Raw genomic sequence first — 17,054 nt, 5'->3', positions numbered from 1 at the left:
AAAGCGTGATATATATTACCATTTAACTTCTCGATTCTACAATAGCAGAAAACGTAACTCTGGACACATTACAGGTGGACCTGGCTGCCCAGTACGTAAAGACGGCGGTGAAGAATATTTCAACCGTGTTTTTAATGACCGACGCACAGGTAGCGGAGGAGTCGTTCCTGGTGCTAATTAATGACCTGTTGGCCTCAGGAGAAATCCCGGGCCTGTTCCAGGATGATGAGATTGAGAATATTATTAGCTCTATGAAACCACAAGTTAAGTTTCTGGGTCTTCCAGACAACCGGGAAATCTGTTGGAAATACTTTATTGACAAAGTTCGTAGAGAGTTAAAGGTAAGATGTACTTCTTATACCACGTATTACCTATCCTGCATGGTCCAGGTACTGTACTGAGCTGTATCCGTATACTACATGTCACAGCGATGTGCATATTGAAGCGCCCTGAAAAGTAGTTACTGGCAAAAAATTAGAGTTTGGGCATTTCTGGAGCTCTCGCACGGCCTGTCAAAGCCTGAGTGCTAAAACTCGTTATGAAAAAAACGTTTCCAAGGGATATTGACATGTTATTGTAGCTTTGTGAATAGCTGCACATGCAAAAACGCTTGGAAAGTGCACTTTCTACTTGGTGTAACATCACAGAACTTGCTTGATCTTTGGCTATATTCCTACTTTTCTGGCTATTTTCTGTATCTAACAGCCTTCTAACAGTTAGTACTACAAGTCACGTCATTATTATTACAAATGAGTCACAGTCTATGCCATGAGAAATAAAATATGGGCATGCATTTATATCCGGTCATTAATACTCCAGCTTGAAGCTCTCATCTCCAAGATCCAGTCACTGGACCTGTGATACATTATTCCTTATCGTGATTTCCTGAGGTTACCCCGGCAAACCCTTTGCCAAACACAACTGAGGGCAATACTGCACTTCATTTGTTTCTGGATGCATCCCATATTGGGTTTTTTTTTTTACATTTTTATTTCACATTATATTTACCTTTTTATTTATTTATATCTAGATCATCCTCTGTTTCTCCCCCGTGGGTTCAACTTTACGAGTTCGCGCTCGCAAGTTTCCTGCAGTGGTTAATTGCACAGCGATTGATTGGTTCCATGAGTGGCCAGCAGAAGCATTGGTTTCCGTCAGTGCGCGGTTCTTAGAGGAAACTGAGGGGATCGAGGTAGGTATTTCATCCTCCTTTCGTACTTCAGAAAAGATGCCTTTTTGTGTATCGGCATACATACCTCTCACGTCCTCTTCCTGTTTTTAAACTATCAAGAAAATCGGGGGCGCATGCGCGACTTTGTGAGGAATGGTCGCATAGTCCCGTAGCTCCACTACAACCCCACACTGATTAAGAATTAAAGGTATATACACCCGAAATCTAAGATCAAAGAAAAGTGCCCCGATACACTTTAATCATCTGGTCAATGGACGATGACCACTAGAGCACAGAAGAAACAGCGGACGCTGAATGTTAAATCATACTTTGGAGGAGCTGAAATGGCGCGTATGGAGAGAGAGGGGGAGATGTCAGTAGGATGGGGATCGGATACAGAAGCTTCGCAAGAAAACCCAGAGATGACCATGGTCACCAAGAAAGACATTACAAATCTTTTTGCAGGAATTAAAATCATTTTTCCACAGCGAAATGCAAAACCTGAGAAAAGACCTGAACAGCATTGGAGATCGCACAGACGCATTAGCGGAGAGACTGGACATTTCCATGAAAGCTCAGAAGGATAATGATCAAGAGCTAGCCACCCCAAAGAAAAGGGTTGATGATCTGGCAGAGCGACAGGAGGACTCGGAAAACCGAGACCGTCGCAACAACTTGCGGATACGTGGAATCCCTGAGACGGTGATTGATGTGGAGGACTGGGTAGGAAGATGGATGTCCTCCATTCTTCCCGCCAAAACAAGTGCAGAATTAGCAATGGACAGTTGCCATAGAGCTCTGCGTTCAAAACCATTGCCCATTAACCCCCCTATAACCCCCCTAGGGATGTTATAATTCGGATCCACTATTTCAGAATAAAAGAGGAAATAACTCAAATCACAAGAGCCTCTCCAGCAACCTCGTTTGAAGGGATTACAATTTTAGTCTTCCAGGACATATCCCCAATTACACTAGGGAGAAGAAAAGCCCTCCAACCTGTTACCAAAACCCTTAGAGACAAGGGAATTAAATACAGATGCGTTTCCCCATTCGCTCTCCCGGTAATAAAAAATGGTAGGGCACATACCATAAGAGACACTTCTGGGGCTGCAAAGTTCCTGAAAGATTTAGGAATAACAGACGAATCTACTCACCAGCCGGAACGGAGATCCTCCCCTGAAGAGAGTTGGAGGAAAGTGGTGTGAAAGCGTAGAAATAATAACAATAAAATATTAGGGTTCAGCAGAATAACACGTGAGCTTTATTGTATACATGTGTACACACACGGAGACCGCTACAGGTAGCAGATCTGATTCTTAATCACAAAATATGCTTTCTTATACCATAAGGGGCTAGATTACTAATAAAGAAACAATATATTTTCTTATGTTATTGCCTAAAATTACTTACACAAGCTAAAATATATCTCTATAACCTATCATTTTAAAGGTCACTAAACATTAATAACAACTGCTTAAAAACAACTTAGTACAACAACAAAGTACGTCAGGGTACATCTTATCGCTATACTTTTGTGCAACAATAGAAGACGTCTTATTCTTATTTGTATCAGTTTAGTTCTGAAACAACATTTCTCCGTATCTTGCAAAAGCTTGTTTTTCTATGTGAAGCAAGAGAGGGGGTCTAGTACAAAGGTGGGACTGTTCTGCCAGGAGCGAATGCATATTCATTCATTCTTCTGGCACACAAACATTCATACAAAATGGAGACAGCCGTCAAATGGAGTGTCACCCTGCCAGGGTAACCCTTCTCCGCAGGTGCCTCAAATCCATTCTTCACAGTCCCCGCTTTTTATACTTAAAAACACAGTCATTTTAAGGATAACTTCAAGCAAGTCTCATAATCCATGTTCTGCTGAACCGTGGGGTCCAAGATTGCATAACTCTGGTAGCTTACTGAGCTGTCATTCAGAATATCAGCCAAATTGATTTCTTCATCTCTGTCATCAGATGGCCATAGCAGGGGACTGACTTTACCTTTTTTCTTCTTCTTCTGGTAATAAAGGCATTGCCTGGGCAGAGTGGGTGACACATTTCTGCAGCAGAGCTTTGCTGCAAGTGACACATACAGAGCAATCAATACACATATACATCCACTCAGAAGCTTCGCTCCTATGGATCATACCCACTCCCCAATGCCTAGAGGATCCCATGCTATAAAAAACAAAGCAAATTGGAAACTTAATGAATCCATAATCAAGATCCCAGATATAGCTCAAACGATCAACGAAGAGAGTGCACAGTTTTTTGTCATCAACAAAGGCAGCGTGGAGTCTCACACGACGTTGTGGGAGGCTCACAAGGCCACGATTAGGGGGACCCTGATAAATATAGCGGCAGACAGGAAAAAAAGAGAGAGGCAAAGATAAATCAGCTGAAAGAGAAGCTCCATGAGCTCTCCTCCATAACAGAACAGGTAGAGAGGAAACACTGCAGGAGCTAAAGGATGTAAGAATTGAACTTAACCTGCTCCTCACCTCCCAGGCGGAGAGAACGTTGAGTTGGACAAAGAGGAATTTTTTTTTGAAAAAGCAAACAAGCCAGATACCATGCTAGCAAATAAAATCCGCAACACACAGCAAAATTATACTATACACTCGATTAGTACTCAGCAGGGAGGAGTAACATCCAGCCCCATGCATATAGTCGAAGAGTTTAAGGCATACTATGAAGGGTTGTATGACGGGCAGAAGGTGAGACATAACGCAAAAACGAGCAAAGCATTAGAGCAGTTTATTATAGATATGCAATCCCAGATTTTTAAATGTATCTGGAGAAATAGGAAAGCACGAATAAAAGCAAAAATCTTACAAAGACCCAGAGAAAATGGTGGGCTGGCGGTACCTTGCTTGTTCTCATATTATAGAGCGGCCCAATTAAGCCAAATTACTCAATGGCATATAGACCCGGGAATGCGCCGATGTGTGGCACTAGAGAGCGAACTATGCGCCCCTCTGGAGATTCGCAACCTAATTTGGTACCCTAATTCTAGACTAAAATTATTAAGTAAACCGCTGTCCTCAATGCTCAACTCACTCGCAGTTTGGGAGCTCACCAAATTTAGATGCTCTTTGACTTCGAGGCATACCCTAATCTAATGACTCCACTGTATGGTAATCCAGATTTTTCTCCGGGGCTAGAGGAAAGGGAATTCAAGATTTGGAAACAGGTTGGGCTTGAGAGGCTGAAGGATCTGGAGGGCAGAAACACCATCAAAACATTTTGAGCAGATCAAGTCAGAAAAAGACATTCCCAACACTGAATTCTTTAGGTACCTCCAGATCCGGACATTTTACACCAAACACACAACACGTCCTCGCCTGACGAATTTTGAAAAGCTCTGTGTGCGGGAAACTGGACACGCGGGGACTAATCTCTGCACGATTCGGAAGGGTGATCAGTTCTGGTAAAGAGCACAAACAGAAACGTAGCTTTATGACTCGGTGGGAAACAGATTTAGGCAGGCCATTAGAAGACGAAGACTGGACAAAGAGCTTTTAGCTTCTGCCTCAAATATCTATCTGTACGACATTAAAGGAGAACTCATATAAGGTATTAATGAGGTGGTACCTCACCCCAGTCAGATTATCTAAATTTGTACTCGGTTACTCCCCCTTGGGCCCTAGACAATGCAGAGAGCTGGGAGACTTGTTGCATATGCTGTGGTCTTGTCCCCGATCTGGGAACAAATTCGGAATTGGTTACAGAGGATATTGGGCCTCGAAATTCAGCTAAGACCCCTGGTTGTTCTTGTTAAACAAACCATTGCAAGGAATGACCAGAGCTGGAAATAAATGAATCGCGCATTTCGCGACTGCCATGAGGTGCAAGACCGCAGCATTATGGAACCAGAACGCAATTCCATCTATTGCTAAGATTCGGAATAGAATTTGGTTTGTCTGTCAGATGGAAAAGTTAACGAGTTTGGTTAACGACCCTGGCCCAAATTTCCAAAAGGTCTGGCTGCCTTGATTGGCACAGACGGATATCCCAGGGGTGAACGGTGCTATGATCAGATGCACTGATGATCTGTATTAAAAAAAAAGACAGGGATGGACATGACAGATAGGGGTTCCATGGTGAGAAGGGAGGGAAAAGGATCTAACCATGGAGTCAACAGGCGACAATGGAGCACCCAGTATTTGGAAGAACACAAAACAGAAGTGCTTACCACACAGCCAAAAGAAGATAATTCAGCGACCCGCTTCCTCGGCCCCCCTCCCCCCCTTGGTTATCCTTATCCCCATCATTGTCTTGTTTGTCTGTTTGTCAATCGGTATAGATGTGGCAGTTAAATAAGATAATGCGGGTAACACTATGTATTGTTGCCTGTTATGCATTTTGAAGAAAAATGAATAAAATACAAAGTTGGAAAAAAAAAATCAAGAAAATCATAAGAATTTAAAAATGAGTAAATGAAATACCCTTTTTGCTGCTCATTATATAATTTAGATAAGTTGTCAAAGTAGGATAAATGTTTGGTAGAAGGGAGTCTTTGATGTAAGTGACAGTACAGTCACAATAGTAAGTACAGTGAAGCTCCCAGCACAGGTCAGGCTTTCTGAAGTATACAAGATCACTTAGCAATTCTTGGTATCATTTCTTCCCACCATATGTATTACTGGCTAACACGCTGCTCCCCCCCCCCCCACACCACACCACCTCTTCTCCCCCCCACACCACCCCACCTCACAATTTTTGAACAACAACTACATCATATCATTTCACGCATTTACATCCCGGGCAACGCCGGGTATATCAGCTAGTGTCATATAATGTATTACTGGCTAACACGCTGCTCCCCTCCGCAGGTCATATAATGTATTACTGGCTAACACGCTGCTCCCCTCCGCATGTCATATAATGTATTACTGGCTAACACGCAGCTCCCCTCCGCAGGTCATATAATGTATTACTGGCTAACACGCTGCTCCCCTCCGCAGGTCATATAATGTATTACTGGCTAACACGCTGCTCCCCTCCGCAGGTCATATAATGTATTACTGGGAAACACGCTGCTCCCCTCCGCAGGCCATATAATGTATTACTGGCTAACACGCTGCTCCCCTCCGCAGGTCATATAATGTATTACTGGCTAACACGCTGCTCCCCTCCGCATGTCATATAATGTATTACTGGCTAACACGCTGCTCCCCTCCGCATGTCATATAATGTATTACTGGCTAACACGCTGCTCCCCTCCCCATGTCATATAATGTATTACTGGCTAACATGCTGCTCCCCTCCGCAGGTCATATAATGTATTACTGGCTAACACGCTGCTCCCCTCCGCATGTCATATAATGTATTACTGGCTAGCACGCTGCTCCCCTCCGCATGTCATATAATGTATTACTGGCTAACACGCTGCTCCCCTCCCCATGTCATATAATGTATTACTGGCTAACATGCTGCTCCCCTCCGCAGGTCATATAATGTATTACTGGCTAACACGCTGCTCCCCTCCGCATGTCATATAATGTATTACTGGCTAGCACGCTGCTCCCCTCCGCATGTCATATAATGTATTACTGGCTAGCATGCTGCTCCCCTCCGCATGTTATATAATGTATTACTGGCTAACACGCTGCTCCCCTCCGTATGTCATATAATGTATTACTGGCTAACATGCTGCTCCCCTCCGCAGGTCATATAATGTATTACTGGCTAACACGCTGCTCCCCTCCGCATGTCATATAATGTATTACTGGCTAGCACGCTGCTCCCCTCCGCATGTCATATAATGTATTACTGGCTAGCATGCTGCTCCCCTCCGCATGTTATATAATGTATTACTGGCTAACACGCTGCTCCCCTCCGCATGTCATATAATGTATTACTGGCTAACACGCTGCTCCCCTCTGCATGTCATATAATGTATTACTGGCTAACACGCTGCTCCCCTCTGCATGTCATATAATGTATTACTGGCTAACACGCTGCTCCCCTCCGCATGTCATATAATGTATTACTGGCTAGCATGCTGCTCCCCTCCGCATGTCATATAATGTATTACTGGCTAACACGCTGCTCCCCTCCGCATGTCATATAATGTATTACTGGCTAACACGCTGCTCCCCTCTGCATGTCATATAATGTATTACTGGCTAACACGCTGCTCCCCTCCGCATGTCATATAATGTATTACTGGCTAGCATGCTGCTCCCCTCCGCATGTCATATAATGTATTACTGGCTAACACGCTGCTCCCCTCCGCATGTCATATAATGTATTACTGGGTAACACGCTGCTCCCCTCCGCATGTCATATAATGTATTACTGGCTAACACGCTGCTCCCCTCCGCATGTCATATTATGTATTACTGGCTAACATGCTGCTCCCCTCCGCATGTCATATAATGTATTACTGGCTAACACGCTGCTCCCCTCCCCATGTCATATAATGTATTACTGGCTAGCACGCTGCTCCCCTCCGCATGTCATATAATGTATTACTGGCTAGCACGCTGCTCCCCTCCGCATGTCATATAATGTATTACTGGCTAACACGCTGCTCCCCTCCCCATGTCATATAATGTATTATTGGCTAACACGCGGCTCCCCTCCGCATGTCATATAATGTATTACTGGCTAGCATGCTGCTCCCCTCCGCAGGTCATATAATGTATTACTGGCTAACACGCTGCTCCCCTCCGCATGCCATATAATGTATTACTTGGTAACACGCTGCTCCCCTCCCCATGCCATATAATGTATTACTTGGTAACACGCTGCTCCCCTCCGCATGTCCTGTAAGAACCGTTTCATATTTGGGGTTTATATATTGTTTTCATTCATTTTGAAGGCGGAAGTGAAGCTATCCATCGGCCTCTTTATGTCCTATGTCCACAAGACCGTGAATGAGATGTCTAAGAGTTATCTGATCGCTGAGAGACGTTACAATTATACAACTCCGAAGACATTCCTGGAGTATATCAAACTTTATCAGAACCTGCTTTCTAAAAAGAGGACAGAGCTCATCGCCAAAATGGATCGCCTGGAGAGCGGCTTGACCAAACTTCAGGACACCGCCACACAGGTGCGTGCTCACAACATGTCGCTCTTGTGTAATCCTGGAATTGCTGGCGGGGGTTAGCTAACGCTGTGCGTGCGTTTATCTTTCAGGTGGATGACTTGAAAGCGAAGCTGGCCGTGCAGGAGCTGAAGCTGACACAGAAGAATGAAGATGCTGACAAACTCATTGAGGTGGTGGGCATTGAAACTGACAAAGTGAGTAAGGAGAAAGCTATCGCGGACGAGGAGGAGAAGAAAGTTCAGGTCATCAACACGGTACGTACGTTTCAGTGACTTCCTTAATGGTTTTTCAGTAGCACGTGGTTTCAGTAGATGTTTTATTTCATGTAATTCCCTCAGGTCTTTAAACACAGTACACTTTAAGAAGTGTATATAATGACACTTCTTATCTGTAAATTACAGAAGACAGAGCACACCGCTCACACAATTATTTTGTTTAGTGTAACTTTTTATATTCTTTTTGAGTCTTAATTTTGACAAAAGTGGGTGCTACCTATGTACTATGCGTTAATAGTTTTAACAAATAAATGAACGTTATGACTAAGTCACACAATCATTTACAAAGAGTACATTTGTGGTGCACACCGCACTAATTTTGTTTAATTTTTATGTGAATATATATACAGTGAAAATACCGTGAATAATGTGAAAAAATAAATAAAATATTTAAAAATTAAACACGTGGTGCTGTGTTCACTAATTGCTAGTGCCTCAAGATAATTCAACCTTGGAAATTGTTACTACATAACTGTTGGATCCACACAATAATATGACATTAGAGGTGTACTCCCAAAGTTGATTTTACTCTGTTTGCTATTGCAAGCTGGGTTCAATTGTGTTTGTATATCCACAGATGTAGGTCTATATGCCAACAGGTGCCACTGCTTAACACATTGCATACATTCACAGTTGTATGGCAGCAAATTTCAACCAAATGTCTGATAAATCCATATCCATCAAAAACATCATGTTATATATACATCATGATTAATATGCATCGTATATATATTGAACTCTGTAGAATAACAGTGAATATCTTGCTAATTCATGTAAACACAACGGAGCTGTTAGCAGGGGAGTCCCTATGATAGTCAGGCAGCAATAGCACCGGCAGTCTGAGGATCAACAGAACCACGTGATGTGACGTCACCGCGTCATTACGCCCTGCGCGTTTCTCTCCAGGCGGAGCTTCGTCAGGGGAAGGTGAATACAGGGAACACCCCCTAACTATGTATTTATACCGATTCTGTGATTGAATAGTTGTTAGCAGCTGTAATACATTTATTACTGCATATATTCTGACACACAGAGGGGGTGCTATGCATAGGTTAATCTGCATGTTCATATGACAACCTATCCAGATTAACCCTTAACTAAACAGTAAGGTTTTAGAGGTGCAATCCCTGTTGGTACTGCACTGTAAATTCTATCCACTACTTTATCTATTGATGTTTATTAGGTAGTTGTAACAAATACATTCAATCATATTACTCTTTTCAAATATCCACTGCACTATATCAAATTGAATGTGCAATACATCAGATACTAGACTAAATCTGTCCACCTTTGTGGTCCAATATGTTAGAAAGTGAGGCATCAATAGTATTGAATACAAACACTTAAAGCTGCAGTTCAGTCAATATCATGCATGTTTGTTTTTTTTAATAAATCAGTTCTGTAGTAAGAAAAAATACTTTTAGCATTTTCTGTTTTTAAAAAAACAACTTTGAAAGACCAATTTTCTTGTATTCTATTTTAACAGCCATTTGCTAAGGCACTGCCCCTTCATGTCCTGTCACAAGCTCTGGCACACCCTCTAGCATTTGTCAGTGCAGGAATGCTCATGAATATTCATGAGCTTCCACTGCCAGTCAAGCAGATTATAAACAAATGCCAGCTTTTAATATGTCACCAAATTTCGACCTATCAATACATGGAAAACGAATTGAGCTGCAGCTATACTGTTCTTTAGCTAATTAGAGATTGCACACATGAAACTATTGAAGTAAAAAAATAAATGTAAAAAAAAAAACAAAAAAAAAGACTGAACTGCAGCTTTAAGTTAACCATTTTGCTGAACAGCAAATCTGCTGCTACTCAAGTAGAGGTATTTACAATAAGGGAATATATATATATATATATATATATATATATACAATTTTGTAATATACAGTGACAATATCAATGTGAATTTACAGTCATACAGATTACATCTAACAAGCAGTTAAATGAATGGGTAAATCCCTCATTTAGACCAAGTGGATATAAAGTTTTTAAACAATATATCCACTCTGCTTCTCGTCGTAGGAGTTTTTGGTCAATGTCACCCCCACGTTATGTGTTTTTCAGATGAGACATCTTGGGTTACTATTGCTAACAGCTCCATTGTGTTTACATGAATTAGCAAGATATTCACTGTTATTCTACAGAGTTCAATATATATACGATGCATATTAATCATGATGTATATATAACATGATGTTTTTGATGGATATGGATTTATCAGACATTTGGTTGAAATTTGCTGCCATACAACTGTGAATGTATGCAATGTGTTAAGCAGTGGCACCTGTTGGCATATAGACCTACATCTGTGGATATACAAACACAATTGAACCCAGCTTGCAATAGCAAACAGTAAAATCAACTTTGGGAGTACACCTCTAATGTCATATTATTGTGTGGATCCAACAGTTATGTAGTAACAATTTCCTGGGTTGAATTATCTTTTAAATATTTTATTTATTTTTTCACACCATTCACGGTATTTTCACTGTATATATTCACATAAAAATTAAACAAAATTAGTGTGGTGTGCACCACAAATGTACTCTTTGTAAATGGTTGTGTGACTTAGTCATAACGTTTATTTATTTGTTAAAACACTTCTTATCTGTGCAACCTTCTGAAGCATAACATTGCGCGGGGGGGTGAAGTAAATGTGAATCGATGCTGGCATTAGTCTCACCAAACTACCTACAGGAGACTTTGTGAGTTTCAGAGCTTTGCTTTTCACCTCTTAGTGCAAGAAGTGAGCTGCCTGGCTCTGCCACGTGATAATAAGTGAGATGTATTTCTGCACCACGTGATGCATGATCAGCTGCCCCTGTTATACACACCTTTTAACATAATGTTTGTTGCAATCTTTAGAATGTAACAGAAAAGCAAAAGGCTTGTGAAGTGGACTTGGCCAAAGCTGAACCTGCACTGTTAGCAGCACAGGAAGCTCTGAACACCCTGAACAAGGTAACAGGATTTCACGGAGAAGAACATGTCGTTGTTTGCAAACTCAAAAACACGGGTCGTAGATAATGAGAAGTTTATTGCATAGTACAGCACAGAGTATGATCATACTGTACACATTCAAAAGTCAAATGAGACTCTCTGCTAGGGGAGGGCCCAAGCAGACGTTATATACACTTTAGATTCCTTTGTTTAAAATAGGATACTAGGCAGATTATAATAACCACTCCTTAATTCTTAAACCAATCATTTTACAGATCATTAAAACCTGGTTAAAACTAGATTAAAACAGCTCTCTATAGGAATCAAGTACTTCTTGATACAAGGAATGTGGGTGTTAATTTAGGCCGTCGTAAATCTACTGTGAGCGAATCACTCTAACACACACACACACACACACACACACACACACACACACACACACACACACACACACACCAAAATGTAAACAGAACATCGCCTTCAATCCTTCTCCAGAGACCCCTCCAGTCCATTTCAGTAATATCAACAGTATATTGATTTCAGCAATATTACTTCACTAGCTGATAAACCCGGCGTTGCCCGTGATTGCTGGGGCGGGGGGCGTGGAGAGGGGGGCGAAGGGCAGGGAGAGGGCGAAGGGCAGGGAGGGGGGGGAAGGGCAGGGAGGGGGGCGAGGGGCAAAGGGCAGGGAGGGGGGCGAGGGGGCAAAGGGCAGGGAGGGGGGCGAGGGGGCAAAGGGCAGGGAGGGGGGCAAAGGGCAGGGAGGGGGGTGAGGGGGCAAAGGGAAGGGAGGGTGGGGGGCGAGGGGGCAAAGGGAAGGGAGGGTGGGGGGCGAGGGGGCAAAGGGAAGGGAGGGTGGGGGCGAAGGGAAGGGAGGGTGGGGGCGAAGGGAAGGGAGGGTGGGGGGCGAAGGGCAGGGAGGGTGGGGGGCGAAGGGCAGGGAGGGTGGGGGGCGAAGGGCAGGGAGGGTGGGGGGCGAAGGGCAGGGAGGGTGGGGGGCGAAGGGCAGGGAGGAGGGGGGCGAAGGGCAGGGAGGGGGGGGGCGAAGGGCAGGGAGGGGGGGGCGAAGGGCAGGGAGGGGGGGGGGCGAAGGGCAGGGAGGGGGGGCGAAGGGCAGGGGGGGGTGAAGGGCATGGCCGGGGGGGAGGGTGAAGGGCATGGCCGGGGGGGAGGGTGAAGGGCATGGCCGGGGGGGGTGAAGGGCATGGCCGGGGGGGGGGGGGTGAAGGGCAAGGCCGGGGGGGGGGGTGAAGGGCATGGCCGGGGGGGGGTGAAGGGCATGGCCGGGGGGGGGGGGGGAGTGAAGGGCCGGGCCCGGGTGAAAGATCCCTTCCCCTGCGGTTACTTACCTCGCACCGGGCCGCGCTCCTCCTCCTCCTCGGGTTCCTCGACGGTCTCCGTTCCCCCCGGCGATGCGGAGCTGAGACGCTCAGGTCAGGAGGTAGTGTGGGCCGCCGGCCCGTACAGCTCCCTACTGAGGGAGCCGGAGCAGCGCTCCCGGGGATGGTGACCTGGGGGTGCGGCCTCTAGGCCTGAAGGTGAGAGCGGCGAGAGCGTGCTCTGGGGGGTTGGGGGGGAGCGGTCTGTGGGAGGGAGCACCGGGGGAGAGGGTGATGTTTGTGAGGTCCCGCGGAGTGGTGATAGGGGGGGTTCCGTTGCAGCGGGAAGGGCGGGGGGGGTCAAGGCCGGGCAGCCGTTGAGGAGGGCGGGGGGGTGAGAGGGTGGATGGGCGAGGGGGGGTGTGTGTGTGTGTGTGTGTGACCTTTGGCCCGTCACTCCGCCTCAGGCCTATGAGAGGTGTGCCGGGGCGGACCAAGCCTGGCCCAAGGTCCAATGGGATTGCCGCTAGGGACACGGGGAGGGACACAGGGAGACACATACAGACACGGACACATAGAACACTTTCACAAATATATAGTAGATCAAACACATGCCCCCTAACTGCACAGCCGTGCGTAATATATACTCTGTATTCATACACTGACATACTGTGTCAGCATGGGAACATATTATAATATATGTATTTATATTTCCTGAACTACATGCCACCACATGTCATTACACTTGTACTCCTCTAATAAATATGTTGCCTTCTTCTGTGTAAACAAACGGTAATTTCAAGTACAGCAATGGCTGTACTAATGAGCTGTGTGGCTTGTAATCCTTCAGATTAATCTGACAGAGCTGAAGTCCTTCGGCTCGCCCCCGGAAGCGGTGGTGAATGTTGCAGCTGCCGTCATGATCCTGATGGCTCCCGGAGGCAAGATACCCAAGGATAAAAGTTGGAAAGCAGCAAAGATTATGATGGGGAAAGTCGACTCTTTTCTGGACGGCCTAATAAAGTTCGACAAGGAACATATCCCAGACACGTGTCTGAAGGCATTTATGTAGGTGAAACAGACATCTGAATAATATCTCCTCATTTTCAAAGCTTCAGAAACACAGTCTCACATAACTCAGGGCCAGTAACCCAGCCACCCTGGGGCGTTTAGGGGGACATCTACTAAGTGCTGTGACTGCACCACACTCTGCCTGCTGCATGTCTGCCTGCAAGAACACGCATCTCCCTTATAGCGCAAACACACATCTCTTATAGCCAGAACACACATCTCTCATAGCCAGAACACACATCTCTCATAGCCAGAACACACATCTCTCATAGCCAGAACACGCATCTCTTATACCAAGAACACGCATCTCCCTTGTAGCCGGAACACGCATTGCTATTCTAGCCAGAACACGCATCTCCCATTACAGACAGAAGATTTTCTCCTAATTTCAGGCCCTTCAAGACAGACCGAAAGTTTGACCCGGAGTTTATTCGCACTAAGTCCATCGCAGCAGCCGGCCTGTGCTCTTGGTGCATCAACATTGTTCGGTTTTATGAGGTTTACTGTGACGTGGCTCCCAAGAGGCAGGCGCTGGCAGAGGCGAATGCAGAGCTGGCAGCAGCAAACGAGAAGCTCAATCACATCAAAACTCAAATTAATGTAAGCGTGATGTTTCCTATCGCTCTGCCATCCACCACTCTCTCACATTATACATTGTAATATTATCTGCTCAATTATCTTTATCCAGGTGATCAAGCAGTGTCTGCCACCAGTGTCGGAGTTTCTGTGCTTCAAACAGACGGCCAACTTTCCTATCCTTTTATTTCAGATCTTGAATGCCAACTTGGACATTTTAACAGCAGATTTTGAGAAAGCAACAGCTGAGAAAATCAAGTGCCAACAAGAGGCAGATGCTACTAACAGAGTCATTTCCCTGGCCAACAGGTACAGACACAATCCGCTCCCTGCGAAGCACCGTGTGCAACAAGTAAGGATGTTGTGTGGCATCCAGTACACAACAAACAGTACCGTCACACTGACCCCTGCTTACTACTTCAGGAGAAGAGCGTACAAGTGACTTACCAAGGTCACAGAAAGCTGGTGACTTTCCCGCCTGAAAGACCAGGGCCTGAACCACAATGTTATGTCTCCTTGTGCATCGTCAACATTCTCTGGGTCTCAGATTCCCATTACACCGTCACACTGTTCTCCGGGTCTCAGATTCCCATTACACCGTCACACTGTTCTCCGGGTCTCAGATTCCCATTACACCGTCACCCCGTTCTATGGGTCTCAGATTCCCATTTCACCGTCACACCGTTCTCCGGGTCTCAGATTCCCATTACACCGTCACACCGTTTTCCGTGTCTCAGATTCCCATTACACCTTTCTCCGGGTCTCAGATTCCCATTACACCGTCACACCGTTCTCTGGGTCTCAGATTCCCATTACACCGTCACACCGTTCTCCGGGTCTCAGATTCCCATTACACCGTCACACTGTTCTCCGGGTCTCAGATTCCCATTACACCGTCACACCGTTCTCCGGGTCTCAGATTCCCATTACACCGTCACACCGTTCTCCGGGTCTCAGATTCCCATTACACCGTCACCCCGTTCTATGGGTCTCAGATTCCCATTACACCGTCACATCGTTCTCCTGGTCTCAGATTCCCATTACACCGTCACACCGTTCTCCGGGTCTCAGATTCCCATTACACCGTCACACCGTTCTCCTGGTCTCAGATTCCCGTCACACCGTTCTCCGGGTCTCAGATTCCCATTACACCGTCACACCGTTCTCTGGATCTCAGATTCCCATTACACCGTCACACCGTTCTCTGGATCTCAGATTCCCATTACACCGTCACACCGTTCTCTGGATCTCAGATTCCCATTACACCGTCACACCGTTCTCCGGGTCTCAGATTCCCATTACACCGTCACACCGTTCTCTGGGTCTCAGATTCCCATTTCACCATCGCACCGTTCTCCGGGTCTCAGATTCCCATTACACCGTCACACCGTTCTCCGGGTCTCAGATTCCCATTTCACCATCGCACCGTTCTCCGGGTCTCAGATTCCCATTACACCGTCACACCGTTCTCTGGGTCTCAGATTCCCATTACACCGTCACACCGTTCTCCGGGTCTCAGATTCCCATTACACGTCACACCGTTCTCCGGGTCTCAGATTCCCATTACACGTCACACCGTTCTCCGGGTCTCAGATTCCCATTACACCGTCACACCGTTCTCCGGGTCTCAGATTCCCATTACACCGTCACACCATTCTCTGGGTCTCAGATTCCCATTACACCGTCACACCGTTCTCTGGGTCTCAGATTCCCATTACACCGTCACACCGTTCTCCGGGTCTCAGATTCCCATTTCACCATCGCACCGTTCTCAGGGTCTCAGATTCCCATTACACCGTCACACTGTTCTCTAGGTCTCAGATTCCCATTACACCGTCACACCGTTCTCTGGGTCTCAGATTCCCATTACACCGTCACACCGTTCTCCGGGTCTCAGATTCCCATTACACCGTCACACCGTTCTCTGGGTCTCAGATTCCCATTACACCGTCACACTGTTCTCTGTGTCTCAGATTCCCATTACACCGTCACACCGTTCTCCGGGTCTCAGATTCCCATTACACCGTCACACCGTTCTCAGGGTCTCAGATTCCCATTACACCGTCACACCGTTCTCCGTGTCTCAGATTCCCATTACACCGTCACACCGTTCTCAGGGTCTCAGATTCCCATTACACCGTCACACTGTTCTCTGGGTCTCAGATTCCCATTACACTGTCACACCGTTCTCCGGGTCTCAGATTCCCATTACACCGTCACACCGTTCTCAGGGTCTCAGATTCCCATTACACCGTCACACTGTTCTCTGGGTCTCAGATTCCCATTACACTGTCACACCGTTCTCCGGGTCTCAGATTCCCATTACACCGTCACACCGTTCTCTGGATCTCAGATTCCCATTACACCTTTCTCTGGGTCTCAGATTCCCATTACACCGTCACACCGTTCTCTAGGTCTCAGATTCCCATTACACCGTCACACCGTTCTCTGGGTCTCAGATTCCCATTACACCGTCACACCGTTCTCTGGGTCTCAGATTCCCATTACACCGTCACACCGTTCTCCGGGTCTCAGATTCCCATTACACCGTTCTCCGGATCTCAGATTCCCATTACACCGTCACACCGTTCTCCGGGTCTCAGATTCCCATTACACCGTCACACCGTTCTCCGGGTC

At 45.9% G+C, this 17,054-nt stretch overlaps 1 protein-coding gene across 1 annotated transcript in view; it reads left to right on the top strand.

The window, feature by feature from the left end:
* The window catches only part of DNAH17 (dynein axonemal heavy chain 17), a 110,153-nt gene that overhangs the window by 75,816 nt on the left and 17,283 nt on the right, over positions 1 to 17,054 (top strand). The window contains exons 55-62 of the mRNA XM_075580015.1: positions 75 to 341; positions 1,031 to 1,192; positions 7,997 to 8,230; positions 8,317 to 8,481; positions 11,377 to 11,472; positions 13,621 to 13,838; positions 14,234 to 14,441; positions 14,611 to 14,726. Coding sequence (XP_075436130.1) covers positions 75 to 341; positions 1,031 to 1,192; positions 7,997 to 8,230; positions 8,317 to 8,481; positions 11,377 to 11,472; positions 13,621 to 13,838; positions 14,234 to 14,441; positions 14,611 to 14,726 — 1,466 coding nt within the window. The remainder of the gene's footprint in view (positions 1 to 74; positions 342 to 1,030; positions 1,193 to 7,996; positions 8,231 to 8,316; positions 8,482 to 11,376; positions 11,473 to 13,620; positions 13,839 to 14,233; positions 14,442 to 14,610; positions 14,727 to 17,054) is intronic.

The sequence above is a fragment of the Ascaphus truei genome, chromosome 22, assembly GCF_040206685.1.
Source record: "Ascaphus truei isolate aAscTru1 chromosome 22, aAscTru1.hap1, whole genome shotgun sequence".
Lineage (NCBI taxonomy): Eukaryota > Metazoa > Chordata > Amphibia > Anura > Ascaphidae > Ascaphus > Ascaphus truei.
The sequence above is the reverse complement of the archived record's forward strand: the minus strand, read 5'-3'. Positions and strand labels throughout refer to the sequence as shown.